At 40.6% G+C, this 17,811-nt stretch overlaps 1 protein-coding gene across 3 annotated transcripts; it reads left to right on the top strand.

Annotated features, from left to right (window-relative positions):
* The first annotated feature begins 99 nt into the window (after positions 1 to 99).
* Positions 100 to 14,846, top strand: prdm11 (PR domain containing 11). Of its 3 annotated transcripts, XM_084059957.1 has the most exons (7): positions 100 to 291; positions 2,774 to 2,866; positions 3,242 to 3,501; positions 4,099 to 4,166; positions 5,091 to 5,278; positions 7,886 to 8,365; positions 9,045 to 14,846. In XM_084059957.1, the coding sequence occupies exons 2-7, from the start codon at positions 2,839 to 2,841 to the stop codon at positions 11,204 to 11,206; spliced, it is 3,186 nt and encodes a 1,061-aa protein (XP_083916083.1). In that variant the 5' UTR covers positions 100 to 291; positions 2,774 to 2,838; the 3' UTR covers positions 11,207 to 14,846. The 3 variants fall into 3 exon arrangements, with proteins under 3 accessions (XP_083916083.1, XP_083916084.1, XP_083916085.1); XM_084059958.1 differs by lacking the exon at positions 7,886 to 8,365; XM_084059959.1 differs by lacking the exons at positions 100 to 291; positions 2,774 to 2,866; positions 3,242 to 3,501; positions 4,099 to 4,166 and adding an exon at positions 7,627 to 7,681 and having other exon boundaries at positions 5,152 to 5,278.
* The last annotated feature ends 2,965 nt before the right edge of the window (positions 14,847 to 17,811 follow it).

The following is a 17,811-nucleotide window of genomic DNA, read 5'->3' as shown; positions in this document are numbered from 1 at the left end:
TAATACACACACAAAAAAAACGCACAGTAACTTTATTTTTTTTTGCAATCGGCTTCTTTCTTTCTTCCGTTTTTCCATGTCATTTCCTGTGATAAAAAATGGTGGTCAAAGCTCCAGCAGGCGACCGACTCGATGCAATAACTACCGGGAGGAGGGGGAGAAACTTCGCGTCGCCCAGGCTGCAAACCCAGTGGAACCAGTGCGACCAGTGAGTCAGCGACCCGCCGGTCAGAGCACAAGGACCGGGGGAGGGTCTGGAGCATAAGGGGGGGCTTTTTCTCTCTCCAGAAGGTGAGTTGTGTTTTAGTCGCCAATGTGGCCAAAATGAAAATGGCTTCCGAAAACGGCAGGCAGATTGCCAACAGCCTGCAGACTGAAAGCTGCAAACTACGACACAGCGCCTGTTTTATTCACCTAAAAAATACACACCAAAAATAGTCTGTGGATTCACTTATACTGTTAAAATATAGATGTGTTCAAACTTCAATGGAACTCTCTGTCTCTTCCACTTATTGTCTTTGATTCTGTAGTCCTCTTGTTTTTCCTTTTTTAAAAGCCAAACCTGAGACTTCACATCTGGACAAATCACAAATGGCACGGTTTTTTAGAAGTCTGTCCGATGCGTTGTAACGATCGTAATAACAGTAATAACACAGCATACGATCGTTCATCATTATGTAACGTGTGTTATGTTAGTGATTAATGAAAAACACATTGCTCAATCCTGTCGGCCAGGAAACAAAGGGCAAAAATGAAAATCTGTCAACTGGATATATCATTATTATGCGCAGCCTGTAACCTCAGTAACAATGTCTTTATAAAGCGGCGTAAGTGTTGCATTGTGTCTTAAAGCGGAATCCTTGGTAGTCACTCTGTCTAATAATGTTATGAAATATACAGTAAACATGCCAGTGTGTGTTCCATGTTGTGACTTGTGAGTGTGACAGTGAACGTGTGACAGTGAGAGCGCTGACCTCAAGTCACCGAGGCATCCTGGTCTGACAGGTCACTGCATGGAGCCAAAACAGTCCGTGCCGTGGTACGTTGTCTCTTGTCAAAAATAACTGATCTACAAGCTACAATGCCTTGTTAATCTCTTCCATTTGGCAAGTGACAATGACTATAAATTGAGTTTGAGGCCAGGGCAGTGTACATTAGGCTGACTGTTTCTCCGAGACACCTTTTCACTGCAGTCTGTATGTCTGAATACTATAACCTAGATACATATTCATTAGGTTTTCATGTGTTTTTTTTTCTGTAGGCTATTTGAATTTCATCAGAGCCTAGTAACATTGTATTAAATACATACTGTATACAATATAGATAGATACAAAATACAAAAAGTAATTGTAAACCCATGTTACATATCTCTCAGTGAGTCTTTGGCTGAATTTATGCATGCAATTATATATGCAATTTATGTCATTATTTATGCAAGCTGAATGTATGCATGCAAGTGCCCTTTCTGACAGTTAATTCATTCATTGATTAAGCAAACTCTTGATATATTTTGGGGGGAACTGATTGAGATATTATGGATTCAATAAACATGTTAGTGAAATGCCCTTTAAAATACAATCCTGTCATAAAATCTTCTAGAGAATTTGTGCCTGTTGGACAGAAACATTATATCTCACATTTTCCAACTTTTTGGACAACAGGGCATTAATGTGCCTGAACTCATCCAACTGAGGGCAGGCTTGTCAGCCAGAGGTTGGATATGAGGGCAATGATTGAATGCCAAGTGATAATATATCCATCACATAACCTTATTTGTTCACAAAGACAATGAAGAAATAGCTTTTAAACACTTGAATCATATAGCGTCCCTTTGCTGGGTATATGTCATAATAGGTGAACATTCAGTGAAAATGGCAGATCTACTGTACAAGCATGTTGTGAACTTGTAGATCAGCTTTTTCAGCAAAGAGATTTAGTGTAGAGAGTGAAAACAGGCAGGACCAAGGATAGGCACCTGGGGGATCACGGTCAAAAAAAGTATATGGGGGTTAAGTGGTTAATGAACACTTTAATCAATATTTTCACATTGCTGTCAATGAGGACAAAGTTCATATTTTAATATAATATTGCTGTTATTACTTCACTTCTGGAGATGTCATGCTTAAAGGCATAGTATAGCTTTGCGCTGTGTTTACATAGCAAAACATTAAGTACATTTCCCTCTATACCAGCAGAACAGCCACTGGTGTATAGTGGTGTTTACCTGCAGAGACACATTGCTTTCTCGCTGTATGTTGGTGTTTTCACTGTTGTTTTAGATACATCTGTGATGTTTTTTGGCAACCAAAACAAACAGTGAAAACGCCAAAATACTGTGAATAATCTGGGCCAGGTTTCAGTGGAATATTCTCGGGTTGACGGACTTTGCCCATGTTGTTACTATACAGTCATTCTGTGAACTGTTGAATGTTAACAGTTTTTGACTCTTTGTTTTGGTTCCATTGCACCCAGATAAACTGTCTCCTCAGCTGAGAATTCTACCTGAAGCTACCGTGTTTGGCGGCAGAGTTTTGGTCCATGTTTGACACCATAGGACTTTTATAATTATATATATCTTAATTGTCAATTGGTTGGCTGCCGTATAACCCCTGGGGAAGATACGACACCTTATCATTCAGCATAAGCTTATCACCCTATAGTTTCTGTCCTTTTATCACTCCTTACATAGGTCAAATAAAAGCATGAGCATGTGATAATTACATTATAATTAGTGACAAAATAATTATTTGTGACGCTTCCTGTCTGTCAACAGAGGGAGAAGTGAAGGGGTTGGAGTAAGGAGACAAACTGCCAATCAACTGTCACCATGGCAACACGATGAGCAACCAGGAAATAGACCTTTGGTGTGAGTTGTCTGTTTGACTGAAATACTTGTATCTGTCATTTACAAACTTACAGCAGTTCATTTGTAGAGATACTCCTTTTCGTATCTCTACCTCTTTCCGTGATCTTTCGAGGATCATGGAAATATTATCTGGCTACTGTGTCTCTCCCCTTTGTATCTCCTTACTATTGTTTGATTTTAATGTTGCAGATGTAGAAACTGAATATTTAGTTGTACTTGTTTGAAGTCTGTGTATGAGAGTCCATTAACTGTGTACTGTGTGTGTGTGTGTGTGTGTGTGTGTGTGTGTGTGTGTGTGTGTGTGTGTGTGTGTGTGTGTGTGTGTGTGTGTGTGTGTGTGTGTGTGTGTGTGTGTGTGTGTGTGTGTGTTTTCAGTCTGTGAGGAGTGTGAAGAGTATTTTCAGAAGGAGTGTCCAACCCACGGCCCTCCCCTCTTCATCCCTGACACTCCTGTAGCACCCGGCAGCGCCAACAGGGCGGCGCTCTCTGTGCCCGGGGGCTTGGAGGTGTTCACAGAGGGAGAAGAGACCGATGTCCGCTGCCTCGATGGAAACATCCCCAGGGGGGCACTGTTTGGCCCGTATGAAGGAGAACTGGTCAACAAGGATGAGTCAACCGGCTTCTACTCCTGGATAGTAAGTACAAGTATTATCTATCCCAGAGTTTCCCAAACGTTTTCAGCTCGAGACCCAAAAGATTGATTTGATACATTATGAATTAAAGCCCTATTGCGACGCGTTGTGAGCTTGTTATTTTCACTATTTCTTAAAAGTAGTTTTTTATTTAGGCCTATTTATTTATTTCTGAAAAGCTTTTGAATTTATTTATATTTTTGGGGTAGAACACGTTACAAAAAGGGGATATTTACTCCTGACCCATTGTTTGGGAAACACTGATCTAACCAACAGAAAACCAGTAGAACCAGTATACAACACAGTATGAAAGCAGCCTGTTTAATCACTTAAGCCCTGTGTACTTTGTCTTATAGCTGAAAAGACAATTTTGAAAATGTGCCCAAAATAGGGATGCCAGGGTTAATGTGGTTAATGGTCTTGGCTCTTGCTGAAGGAGTTATTGAAAGACCCTGGGTGGATGGAAGGATCCATAGACAGACACAGGTCTGTCTATTGATCTATCTAATATTTCTTAATATTTCTTAACTGAATGTTTGAATGAATAACATATAAATATCACTTATTCATATAAATTGATATTGTGTTGGATATTTCTAGGTGGTTGATGCCAATAACACATACAGGTCCATAGATGGCAGTGATGAGGCCAGAGCCAACTGGATGAGGTACACAGCGTCATTGACCATACAAGCCCTGCATGTTTGGAAGTCAGTGCAAGCACAACTCAGTCTCAACAAGTAGTGTCTTTACTGATGGCACAGCTCAGAAGAGTTCATATAAATAGACAGACACCAGCACTCACGGAAATGTCCTTTAGGTACTTTTTATTTAGGTAGCAGCAAACGGATTTGTTTTATCAGAGCCTTCCTCGAAGTAATGATTACATTGTAGGAAGGATGTCGTCAACGTCATAATAATAGACGTGCTTTCAGATTGACAGTACATGTGTCTTACAGTGGGACCAAATCCAACCACTGTTCTCCCCCTACATTGTCTCACTCTCCTAGTGTCTCCCCTACCCTCTGTAAAGTCTGTAGTATTAATAGCATCACGACAACCCACATCAGAGGAACCACCAGTACTGTGTGGATATAATTGGAGATTTATAAACTATAAACTAGGTTAAAATCTGGAGAACATGAAATAAATCTGAAATTAAGCAAAACAGACATTAGAACCAGTAGTTATTACCTGCACAAGGAGCTCATGTGTGTCTATCCGCAGCTAATCTTGCACACTACTAGGCTGATCAGCCTCATATTTCTTGCGCACACTGATAACAGGCTAGTCTCTCAAGACAGACGTGTTCCCTCCCACAATTTTTCAAATGCTTTTGCCTAACCTTCAGAAGGTCTGAAAATGAGTAGAGAATAAAACTCATGTCACATCATATCCCCTCTTCCGTTTTGCACACATTTCTAGTTATAGAAGTTATAGTTGTATAAGTACCAGTAGTGGTACATTTGCTGTAGTTTTCGGATCAGAGCTGATTGCTCTGTAATTCTCATTCATTAAAAATTTGACCTTCTCCTCGTCTGTCTGTCCATCTATCGATTTGTCCGTCCATCTCAATGTATCTGTCTTCCCAGGTATGTGCGTACTTCATCCGATGAAGCTGAGAGGAACCTGACAGCATTCCAACATGCAGGACATATCTACTTCCGGGTCAGTCGGGGGTTAAAGGTTGGGGAGCGGCTAAGGGTTTGGTACAGTGACGACTATATGAGACGGCTGCACAGTGTCTCCCAGCAACGCATCGACCATAACCTGGATGCAGGTGAGACTGAGAAAGGAAGTGGCTATATTAATAATATAATGTCATAGAGCACGCGCGACCCATGCCAGACTTTTGGGTCCAATCTTGATTTTTGGAGAGTCCTAGACCACAGATTACCGATGTTTAGACCAATATTTTGTCTAAAAATACAATTTTCTTTTATCAACTATTGTATAATTTAATTCATAAAGAAAATATTTGAAAACATTTAACTTAAGCAAACAAAATAATCAAACAAATAAATAAAGGTAAACACAATTTTCTTTTGATAGATGAAAAATAAACATAAACTGAACCTTTTATTTAAAAAATAGCCAAGCTACAAACTCACAACGCGTATGTCGTTGTGAGCGTTTATATCGGCTATTTATTTTTTCTTATATCTGAAAACTTTTGAAGACTTTCAAAAGTTTGCCTATCACGAATACCCCAGTTACTGGGAATAATCAGGTTATAAATCAGTAAAAATCATTTGGTTATTACTAGTAATCTGGTTTCTTCCCTATAGCCTACATGGAGATGGCGACATTTATACACTTGTGCATTAATTATTTTACTGTACTGCTGTACTGTTTTAAAACTTGTTTATAAAGTATTCAATCAATCAATTTCAAAGTATTCATTTATTAAAGCAAAAAATGTGCTTTAATAAATGGATCGATAAGTCAATCCTTTCTTATATAGCACGTTCTGTATTTTTGAGTAGAATACTATTTGCTTTATGTTAAGTGAACGTGCACAGATGAGGTTGTATACCTGATGAAGATTGAGAGATTGAAAAATCGAGCAGCAATATTTTTTTTAAAGTGTTGCTGAGAACCAGTGTGCAGACTTTATTCTTTTTCGATGTTGATCTGCCATTTGTCCAGCACCTAGACTTTTGATTGGATGTGCATCTCTTCTTGAAAACTCCACCTTGCCTTATTTGTTGTGATCTAATCGACACCCCAGGGCGAGTGCCATCATGAATAACCACCAGCACAACATCCCCTATGCTTGTGCATGACAGTGAAGCTTTACTGCTCATTTACAAGTCACTCAAACTGGTGAAGGACAGAAATGTAAAGATAGGCATCACAGCCAATCATAGCTAGTTATAGGAAGTCTAAGCTATAGTCTGGTCTTCAAATTAAACCAGGACATTATTTTAGGATTATAATGTGAAGATTCAGCAATATTGTTTTTTTTAGATACAGCAAGATAGCAAGATTTTGGATGTTCTGTAGTTTATTGTCTTCCTATACAAGAGGAGAGGTTGAACTTCCTATTATGCATACGGTATCAGTGACAAATCACCAGTACCCTCTGGTGGACAGATATGCAGACACAGTGGTCTCATTACAATAGGTTTGCATCACTTTGTGCCTCACTAGTTACCTTCTAAACTTGTATAACATGTTAGAGTGCCACTGCATCTCTCACATTTGTCATTGGAATTTAATTAAATTGAATTGCAAATATATAATACATTTTAAAATGAAGACTTAAAATGTTGTTTTTCTCTGATTCAGATTCAGCAACATCCATCTGATTTGTCCCATAATATGTAAACCTGTGAATGTGTCAACATTTGTGTCAAATTAAACTAGATCATGTTTTCTTGTAGAATTGAGTGGAAGTGAACTCCAGCTGAGCTTGGTAGCAGCATGTTGTTCTATTCTCTTCTCAGTAACCTAACATCCAGCACCCAATCCCTGAGCCTATTGTAACTCTGGGCCATTAAAATGTAAATTAAAGATTAGATCTGTCATCATGATCTGTTCTTAAATCACAGGCAACAGTTTCTCCATATTACCAGTATAACAAATATTATCAGTTACATACTGTATAAATTACGGTTATATTACAATTCACTGGAAACTGTTAATTCCAATGTTTTTGACATTTCGTTCCAGGTACAGTAGCTGAGGACTGTTATAGTGTTGAGTTTTAATGAGTTTTGACCTTTACTGTTCCCAACAGTGACATAATAAAAGTGTGTTCGGAACTGAGACAGACAGCTAAATTATAGTATTAACAGTATACACCTAGTATATGTGACCTATCTAAAATGGTGTCTAAAATATGCTTTATGAAGAAATACTTCTCGTGAGTTGTGACGATCTGAGTTCCACTCTGGCTCCTGTCTTGTCTTTTATGTCTGCCCATCTCTCCCCCTTTCCTGTCTCTCTACACTCCTCTCAAATGAAGCTGAAAATCCCTAGAAAATATCATTAAGAAATGGAGATAGAAACTAAGAACTTGAGAAGCTACACCACATAAAAAAATGGATCAAGAAACATTCTTTAAAACAATTTCATCACAGAGATAGGTGGTTCTGATTGGACTTTTTGAATTCCATTTGTCAGAACCTTTAAGTCCCCATGAAGAGCATAAAAAATGTCCTGGAACTTTTCGCTGCAGGTAAGCACCTCAGGTTTATGTTGAACTTTGTCTTAGCTTCTCCTTTTCCCATACCTTTTTTTTTCTTTGCTTTGTTGAACAGTTATAAACATTGCCCCTGCTACTAGTCCAGTGCTGTGGCCGTTTTAATCAGGTTTATTAGTCTTCATGTACGTGTGGAGCTTTGTGTCGGTACGCTAATGTGCTAATACCACTGTGTTCCAGACCAAGGGACGACATCAGGTGTCCATCTAGGCCTGGAGACAGACACTAAAGGCCCCTGTCTGTGGTCTGCAGCTCTGCATGGCCGACATGTCAAACACCCAGGAGACGGAGAGGCAGACGAACATCCTCCGTCCAAGAAGAAGAAAATCGACCTGATCTTTAAAGACGTTCTTGAAGCTTCCCTGGAGATCGAGCCTTCACATCTCACCAGGGAATGCAAAGTACCAATGCTGGGGCTTGGGCTCGACTCCTCCAGCGCTCACGTTAACCTGCCTCAAATGAAGGTGGAGGAGGAGGAAGAGGAGAAAAAGGGTGAAGAGAAGCCGTCCACGTCCTCCTTCTGTCCCAATTGTATCCGGCTGAAGAGGAGGATTAGGGAGCTGGAGGCTGAGCTAAGCCAGTTCAGGGCAGGTGGAGAGCAGGTGGAGGCGGTTGTGGCCCCGCCCCATCCTGAGCAAGCACCCGTGGAAGACCTGCCAGGTAGGTGGAGCCAGCTAGAGAGGCTGATGCTGTTCGGCCCAAAGCTACAAGACTTTTACATAGGGTTGAGCATTACTAGGTATAGGCGTATTGTTCAACAGCGCGTCAACAGGATATGAGCCTGTGACCTTCTACTTTATTGATTTAATATTAATCTAGCCTGTTACTTCTTACGTTTCCATTGAAGTGTAGAATAACATAATCGTCAGGACGAGCCCTGTGTGACTGTCAATGCTTGCTATGGGATTTCATTTCTAATTTATTTTACTTTATGAATCTGTTTTCTTAACTGTTTTCCCTTTGCACTTGTTTTCATTTCATGTTGTGAATGTCAGCTCTGTACTTTGTTGTACATTTCTAATTTACATTAAATTAATATTTTAAAAGCATTCAAATGTTTCTTCCATTTTATTATTCAAACTCTTAAATACTATTTAAATAATGTATTTAATAACTTATTATAAAAAGGTAGATACACATGGGTATATTTATTAAGTACAAAGACGTCATAACAACATTCAATTTAATTTTGTTTCAGATTTGCAGTCACTAAGCATTTCAGTTTGAACAGTTTAAAAAAAGTCAGACTCTGACAGTGTTCGCAGGATATTAATAATAACAATAATAATAATTTAATTTGTTGTAGGTTTTACATTCTGGTTGTATTTCTGTCTTGTAGGAACTGAACCAATGATGCCAGTGCCAGTGGTTCTGGATGAAGACGACCAGGACATGGACTCGGCCGACGAATCCATCAGTGCAGAACTTTTGACCTCTGTTGACGACCCTGCCAAACTGGCCTCTGCGTCGGGGCGGAGGATCCGACGGTTCAAACAAGAGTGGCTGAAGAAGTTTTGGTTCCTGCGCTACTCGCCGACGCTCAATGAGATGTGGTGCCACGTCTGCCGGCAGTACACCGTCCAGTCTTCTAGAACCTCTGCCTTCATCATTGGATCCAAGCAGTTTAAGATCCACACTATTAAACTGCACAGCCAGAGCAACCTGCACAAGAAGTGTCTCCAGCTGTACAAGCTCCGCATGCACCCGGAGAAGACAGAAGAAATGTGTCGTAACATGATGCTGCTGTTTAACACCGCCTACCATCTGGCGCTTGAGGGGCGACCTTTCTCTGACCTCCGACCCCTGGCCGAGCTGCTGAGGAAATGTGACCTGAAGGTGGTAGATCAGTATCTTAACGAGGGCGACTGTCAGATTTTAATCCACCACATTGCCCGTGCCCAGAAGGAGGACTTGGCTGAGAAGATGCGTCTGTCTCCGTTTCTTAGTGTCATTATGGATGCCCAGAACGATGAGCTCTTCTCTGACACAGTGGCATTTTATGTCCAGTTCTCCTCCAGTGACGGCTGTCCCAGCACAGAGTTTCTGTCCCTGCAGAGACTGGGCATGACCAGCGTGGAGGGCTACCTCCAGGCTGTGGACCGAGCCTTCGGGGTTCTGGGGCTGCGGTTTCAGGACCAGCCGGTTGTTGGGTTAGGGGTGGATGGAACTAACATCCCGTCTGGAATGAGAGCCAGCCTATACATCTCCATCCAGAAGACTCTGCCCTGGATCCTCTGCCTGCCTGTCATGATCCATCGGCCACACTTGGAAGTTTTAGACGCTATCAGTGGGAAGGAGCTCACCTGTCTGGAAGACCTGGAGAACAACCTGAAGCAGCTGCTCAGCTTCTACCGCTACTCCCCCCGCATGATGTCGGAGCTACGCTCCAGTGCCCCCACCCTCTCAGAGGAGGCAGAGTTCCTGGGAGACATCCGGGCGGTGCGATGGATTATCGGAGAGCCCAATGTCCTGAATGCATTGATTAAAGACTACCTGGAAGTTGTGGCTCATTTGAAGGAGATCAGCAATCAGACTCAGAGAGCTGATGCTGCAGCCATCGCTCTGACGCTGCTACAGTTCCTGCTGGACTACCAGTCAGTCAAGCTCATCTACTTCCTGTTGGATGTCATCGCTGTCTTCTCCCGCCTAGCCTTTGTCTTCCAGGGAGACTACCTTCTGGTGTCACAGGTTCACACACGCATCCAGGATGCCATCTTGGAGATCGGACAGCTGGTCGACTGCCCCGGGGAGTACCTGCAGGAGTTTGAGGAAAACTTCCGGGAAAGTTTCAACGGCGTGGCCCTGAAGAACCTGCGTGTGGCGGAGTCCAAGTTCCAGTCAATCCGAGAGAAGATCTGCCAGCGGAGCCAGGGCATCCTGTCCCAGAGACTGGACCAGCAGAGCCGACCGGTGGCCCAAGCCTGCCGTGTCCTAGACCTCAGCTCCTGGCCACGGAGCCGCGAGGACCTGCAGGGCTATGGAGAGGATGAGATCTCGCTGATCTTTGACCACCTGGAGACGTTGCCCTCTGTCAGACATGAAGCCCAGGGCCGGACGGATGCGAGGGGAAGCGTGGTGGGGGAGTGGAGGGACCTGAAAGCTGACTACTACAGCATGAACGGCTTCAAGGAGGTTGTCGGTCACATTTCCAGGTACAAGCAGCGTTTCCCTTTACTCAACCGCATCGTCCAGGTGGTGAGGGTTCTGCCCAGCTCCACAGCCTGCTGTGATAAAGGCCGCAACTCTCTACAGAAGATGTGGAAGAACAACAGTCGCTCTAGGCTCACCCTGGACCAGATGAATGACCTTTTGACCCTGGCTGTGAACGGACCTCCCCTTGTCAACTTTGACGGCAAGCGAGCACTGGACAGCTGGTTTGAGGAGAAGTCAGGCAGCAGCTACTCATTGTCTGCTGAGGTTCTGAGCAGAATGTCAACGGCTGAACAGAAGTCTGTTCTGCACAGCGTGGACGTGAACACAGAGTTCTACCCAGATATCTGAATGGGACTAAAAACACAGCTGTCTTTGGGACACTGGTGACTCAGATTAAACTCTCTTTAGGACCCAGTGAACTCTAGAGCCTGCTCTGTCCTAAAGCCATCAACATCACAAAGCGTCTGAAGTCAATAATCCCACATTGGGAGTTTTTTTTCTTTTTTTTAATAATTCCTGGGGTATTTCTATTTCATGACCCAGTAAAGTGGATTGAGATGGGGAAACAGGGTAGACGGTAGAGGGAGTGAACTTCATGCAATAAAGGTCATGGGCAAATGCTGTGACACCCATGGTGTCACAGCTAGTTCTCTACCTAACACCTTCACCACGCTGTGAACTGGGCTCCAGTCATTGTGTGCTCTTCAGCTTCCTGTGAATGAGAAAACGAGACAGCCATGGTCACTGATCTCCGACAAGTAGACCAGAGACAGTTGTCATGGCAATAAGTTGGCGCTTCTGATTCAAAGAGCTTGCTGTTGCCATGGGAGCCAATCGGCTAATGAGAACAATCAATTAATTGTTTTAAGAGTATTGGAGGCAGCTTTCTTATTTAGACAGCCTGTCTTTTAATGACACATTTAAGAGTGATACATGGCTATATATTTCTAAATGAAATTTATAGAAATCTGATATACAGTTGTGTGTGTGTGTGTATATATATATATATATATATATATATATATATATATATATATATATATATATATATACATACTGTATAATGTATATGCATTTGAGCCTGTTTTTAAGAGAAGTATTTTTCTTCTGAATTTTATGATTGTGCCATAATGACAGAATGCAAGATCAGAGAAGAAAAGGTGCTAGACTGCTATGCTACCATACCAGGAGCTGTATACATGTTTACTGTTGTGATGACTGATATATCCGATAATTTCTTTGAAATGTTTCAATTGGGATTAATGTGAGGTTTCACGGCTGCTCTTCAGTGATGCCTTGGAGCTGCTAGCATGCCAGCCGTTCTTCATGCCAAAGCTAACGTTTGAGAGGATCATCAGGATTATGCAGTCCATATGAAACCCTTCATGGTGTGATACTCAGTTCTTACACTTTAACGTGACAGGAAGTTATTTGTAGTCAGTTTGACGTGTGGCTCAAAGTACTTCCTGCTCAAAGAACTTCCTGTTAGCTTTTTTTTTTTTTTTTTGCATCAGGATGAAACGTCCACCTGCTTCACGTCATCGTGGTGGCTTGACTTTGTTTTTAGTTTGTTGCAATATTTCAACAGTTCTGCTTTATTATTCAATGACTGAAAGATGATGTTTGCAAAATAGAAGAAAAAATCTATCAAACCTGTATCAATGTCTTTGCTTTTGAAGATAATTACATTTTTGCACGTTTTTATCGTATGCATGTTATGATTATAAACAGACCAAAATGTTTTAAAAACCACAACTTTATTTTAGTATTTGGAGATAAAGGATGCAGTTTAATGTGATTGGATGGAATGTTACTTTGATGAGGTGTACAATGATGTCACTTCCTCTATATCGGTAATTAAGGCTCATGTTGAAGCTTTCTTTCAGAATCCAAAACTATTCTATGTCTGAATGCGACATGTTTTCTCTGCTGCTTGTTCTTATAATGAACTCTGACCCTTTGGTTGATTGTACACTGACTCCAGATGTGGGTGGAGTTTGATTAATGCTGTTTATGTTCACTTTTATATTTGTTGTTTGTTCGTGTTTATGCTGGTTGGGAATTATTCAGAACTACAATAGTCCTTTATTGTCATCAATGATATTGTTTTGACTGAAAGCTCCTTGCTGATGATCCCTGACTTATCAATATGATGTTTCCTATTTCAAATGCTTACAACATACATTTTTAAATATATCTCATATCATGAAGGTTTGTTATTGATACTTTGGCTTTTATTTAGCAAAGTATGATAAATCATTACACTGTATGAAAAAAGGGTAGGATATGCGCATCCCCACAGTTTTTTTAAACACAGTGTTGGACCCAAAAATAATCGAGTGAAGAAAAAGGGAATGTCCCCACACGATAGCGGCTCTCCTGTCTTTTCTATTTATTTAACGTTTTGCACATGCAGGGTTACATCAAGTGAACTTGATGGAGCCCTGCATGGGCGAAACATTGTTGTTTGGTTAAAATAAATAAAAAAGATGGGAGAGCAGCTATCGTGTGTGGACATTGCCTTTTTCTTCACTAAATCATTACACTGTTCCACAAAGGCAAAGAGCAGTAAAACAGCAAACAAATATACAGTATGTACAGTTTTTTCACCTGCATTTTTGTATTGCTTTTTCTTAATTTTTGTTGGTACAGAAACATATTTCTGGTTGTTTTACTGCATGTCCTCTATAATTCAGATAAGAACAGGATTTAAATCAAGTTGAAGTTGAAGTTGAATAAGTAATTTAAGTAGTACTTAGAGGTAATGTTTTTGAGACATTGAGAACTAAGAACTAAAACTTTAGGCCCTGACGAGTGTTAAAAGTCTCCCTCGCTGCTGTAGAATGTATTCATATTTGACCTCCACAGCATCAGAGTAGTAGAGTAAGCTTCAGTTCTTTGTTTGGTATAAATTAGCTGTTAGTGTAGATCAATTAAAACCAGAAAGATGAGCTGGATATTGTGTCCAGTTCATATATATTGTGACAAGATGTTAGTTCAGCTCCAAACCTCACCTATCGTTTATATGCCTTAAAAACGAATCAGTTGCACAATTAATTTATTTTCAATTGGTGGTGAATATGCACTTTTATGTGGAAAATAACATAGTCATCCAAAGTAAACACAGGTGCTGTACAGACAGAATGTTCAATGAGAAAGAGTAGTACTTTAGACACTCGAACCAGTAATGTTATTGGTATGAGTGTCTAAATAAATGCACTGTGGGAGCTAATCTGCTGCATTGCATACTCCATCTCTGACATTAATATGCACTTTTACACATTAAATTACTACTATACAGTGTTACTGTATTTTTCACCAATACTCTGAATCATTTGTTCTGATTGCATTTGCAGCCATTTAAAAACAAAAAAATGACTTTGTGTGAAATCTCAGCAGTGTAACATCAGGCGTTTATAGTAGTTTTGCTGATGCACTTGGAGCCACTCAAAATCAGTGATCAGGTTAGGATTAATTTATTTATCTGACACTGACAGACTAACAATGAATGGGTTTATCATCTATTCTACACAAATCCTCCGTGTTAATTGGATGGAACCTACAGGTATATTTGGTTACATTTGTACATTGCAAAGTTAAATTAGTACTGAGGATTTTACAGTCTAACTCAAATTCACGTGCACATAATTGGATGATTGAACCTTTTTTGGACAATTTGGATGAGCACAGGATTTTGGATTAAAATGTGGAATATGGAACCTAAATATCAAATTATATTCTTAAATCACAATTCTGGCTCTATAATCTGCTTTGTAAAGAATATATATAATGGGAAATTATTGTTGAATAAAATATTTTCCATGGTAGTCCCTAATATATAGTCTTTTGTTTTTAAAATGTGCTTGTGTGTACAACGTTTTGAACTATCTTAAGCTATAAAAGATCTTGCATTGTCAAACCAAAGAAAAAAACGCCATCACCGTCTCTGTCTAACAAGTCTATAAATTGAGAGCTTTCTGTGTGTCCTGTCTTGGCGGTTCTGGAGGTCTTTGTGAGACCCACTACAACCCCCCCTCTGTCCTCTTAACAGGGTTGTGTATACGTTCAACTCAGAGCTGTCTCCCAGCAGTAGATCAATGTTAAAGTCAGAGAATGAAATGAGCTTTGTCCTGGAGGAGGGAGTCCTCCAACGAAAGCCTTGTTGAACAGAAATGTAGGTTTCTGTTGGGGCAGAGACGAAAAATGTCTCTTTAACGAGGTTTAACACAGTGGTTGAGGTTCTCAAACATTTTCATGGCAAGGACCCCCAAATTGATGCCTAGTAGGCCGTGGACCCCCATTAGTTTGTTGTTAGATTAGATTTAGTATAGAACTGTCTACTATTGTTTAGTGAAACCTATAGAATAGTTATTCTTATCTATACATTCTCTCATTGGACTAACTTCTAGCCACTGATGTAAATCACTTTAATCTGGTGTCCCTATTTTGGGCAATTGGACTATTGGTAAAAATCTTATTATGAGTATTATTATTAATTTAATTAATTAATATTATTATGAAGTACGAGTACGACTCAGGAACATTAACAGGCAGTGCATTCTGTCTGTCTATATGGTGGTTTGGGCCACTGTCAGCTTTCACAGTGGTGTCCAGATACAACAGTTGTTCAATATCAACCAGTGATTCATAAATGTTTGCCTTCCACCACTCTTTTGCTCGAGGTTTTCTCTGCATGGCAGTGACCAAAGCTCATATAGCAGGGAAATACAGGAAATGGAATTGGCTGGCAGAGTGTTGTCAAGACTGGATCCGGCACACCAGAGGGTTTTTGCCCCGTTGCCTGGCAAGGGACAATATTGCATGTGACCCAGAACAAAGACGTGATGCTGAGGCACAATGAATCTCTCTTTGACTTTGATTTAGCAGTTGCACAACATTTTGAGTGTACTGTAATGTGCTTTCATTTAGAGTTATCTTTGTTAATTGAGCTTACTGTATTTTTATGCAAGTGCAGACATTCAAAACTACTTGCAGTAGCCTACTTACAATACAATATACAATATATTCACGGTAAGTTGTGATTACTATACTTTTTTATTCCAAAATGCCTTTACAATTATAGACAATTCTGTAATTACATGCCCTGCATGCTGTGTAAATGTAGTTTCTACTGAATGCTCTGTATTGTATACATTGGCTGTGTGTATGATATGAAAGCAGTGTTTGATTTTGAGCAAAGATAACAAATGGTTTTGAGGTGCTTGATTTTGACAGAAGAGTCAGGGGTTTTGTGAATGTAGTTTGAAGATTTTGTTTTGTGTTTTGTTTTCTTTCAAGGTGTCAAGACAATTGTGTCATAGCAATTTTGGAAAAACCCCTCATAGGACAGTTGCTCAGCAGAGCAACATCTGCTGATCAACAATATAAGTTGTTGCAGACAAACCGTATGCAACAGTGGTGATGAACACACAAAGAACAAACTAATGTTTTATTCTGAGCCCATCTGGACAGAGACACTGTGTGGATTGTCTGCCAACACCATAGCACCAGGGCTGGGCAACATGCATAATTATCCTAAATGATAGATGTATTTTAATGAACAATATGAGAAAATATATTGAGATAAATGGAGGGCAGCAATAACCCAGACATTAGAGACCTTCAAAGGTATTTTCTTTTGTATCGCCTGTGTCTGACTGGTTGATAAGTGAAGGAGAGATGTTCTCCCCATCCCCAAAAGGTTCTCTTGAGCAAAGCAAGACTGCCAATTGCTCAGTGGCAACCAGTTACACACTGGTTGTACTGGATGTGTGTGTGTGTGTGTGTGTGTGTGTGTGTGTGTGTGTGTGTGTGTGTGTGTGTGTGTGTGTGTGTGTGTGTGTGTGTGTGTGTGTGTGTGTGTGTGTGTGTGTGTGTGTGTGTGTGTGTGTGTGTGTGTGTGTGTGTGTGTGATGCGATGCTTGATTAACTTTCACTTGATAATTAAAGGTTAAAAACCAGTACAGTCTGATTGTGTGGGCTAAGGAGACAGCGTTGGTTTGGCATTTGAAGTCCGCTGGCGCTGGCATATACTGAGTCTGACACCAAATGACATTTATCATTAGAAGGCTAAAAGGTTTCGCTAATGGAGCACAATAATCATATTCATAAAGGGGTATAAAGGGTATTTGTAATGATTCCTGGCTCTGCATTTGATCCTTTGGAGCAGTGTGCAGTCCCAGTTAAGAGTTAAGTGTCTTGCTCAAGGACACCTCGACACAAAGCCAGGGATTGAACTGGGGACCTTCCGGATCACAGGCGGCCGCTTGACCTCCTGAGTGAAAAAAAAGAGTTTGGGGTCACACAGACATGGCAATAGCTTGGAATAGTACACGACAATTCAAATCTCCATGTTATTTCAAGGATCAGATCAATATTGTGTGTAAACTACTGTATGATTGTGGTCCTCCTAATTATTATTAGATGATACTCTACTGTTATTCTACTGTTGGACTTGTTGGTAGTCTCTGGATGAGAGAATCACATAAACAGCTGGAACATTAACTGAAATGAAAATGAAATGAAAGTGCTAATGTCTAGAATAGATAGAGGTTATACATATTTTGCACATGCATATTTTGAATGACCATCTAATGTTGTTACAGTGGGCTTATTCAGAGGAAATAACAACATAAATAAACGTGAGTAGGCTTACTATAACCCAGCTTTGCTGTGTATGCTGCTGCCAAATGATTGTTCCAGTGTGTCCGAGGGCAGAAGGAGTGGGGGGACAGGGGCCTTTTGTGGCTCGATGGACAAAGACGTGTCTGTCTTTCTGTCTAAAAACTGTCTGTCTGTCTTTCTGTCTGTAGTCAGAAGACTAGCCCAGTCAGACAGTCACACAGATCTTTGCTGTCTAACCCTGCCTGCTGTGGAGAGCTGGCCTGCCTCCTGCTTTATTTGAATTCTATTTTGTCATTATTTTTAAAGAGGGGAAACTGAGAGCTGAGGAG

Source organism: Gymnoscopelus microlampas (assembly GCF_963454915.1).
Source record: "Gymnoscopelus microlampas genome assembly, chromosome: 6".
NCBI lineage: Eukaryota > Metazoa > Chordata > Actinopteri > Myctophiformes > Myctophidae > Gymnoscopelus > Gymnoscopelus microlampas.
Note: the sequence above shows the minus strand (reverse complement) of the source record. Positions and strands in the feature narration are given on the sequence as shown.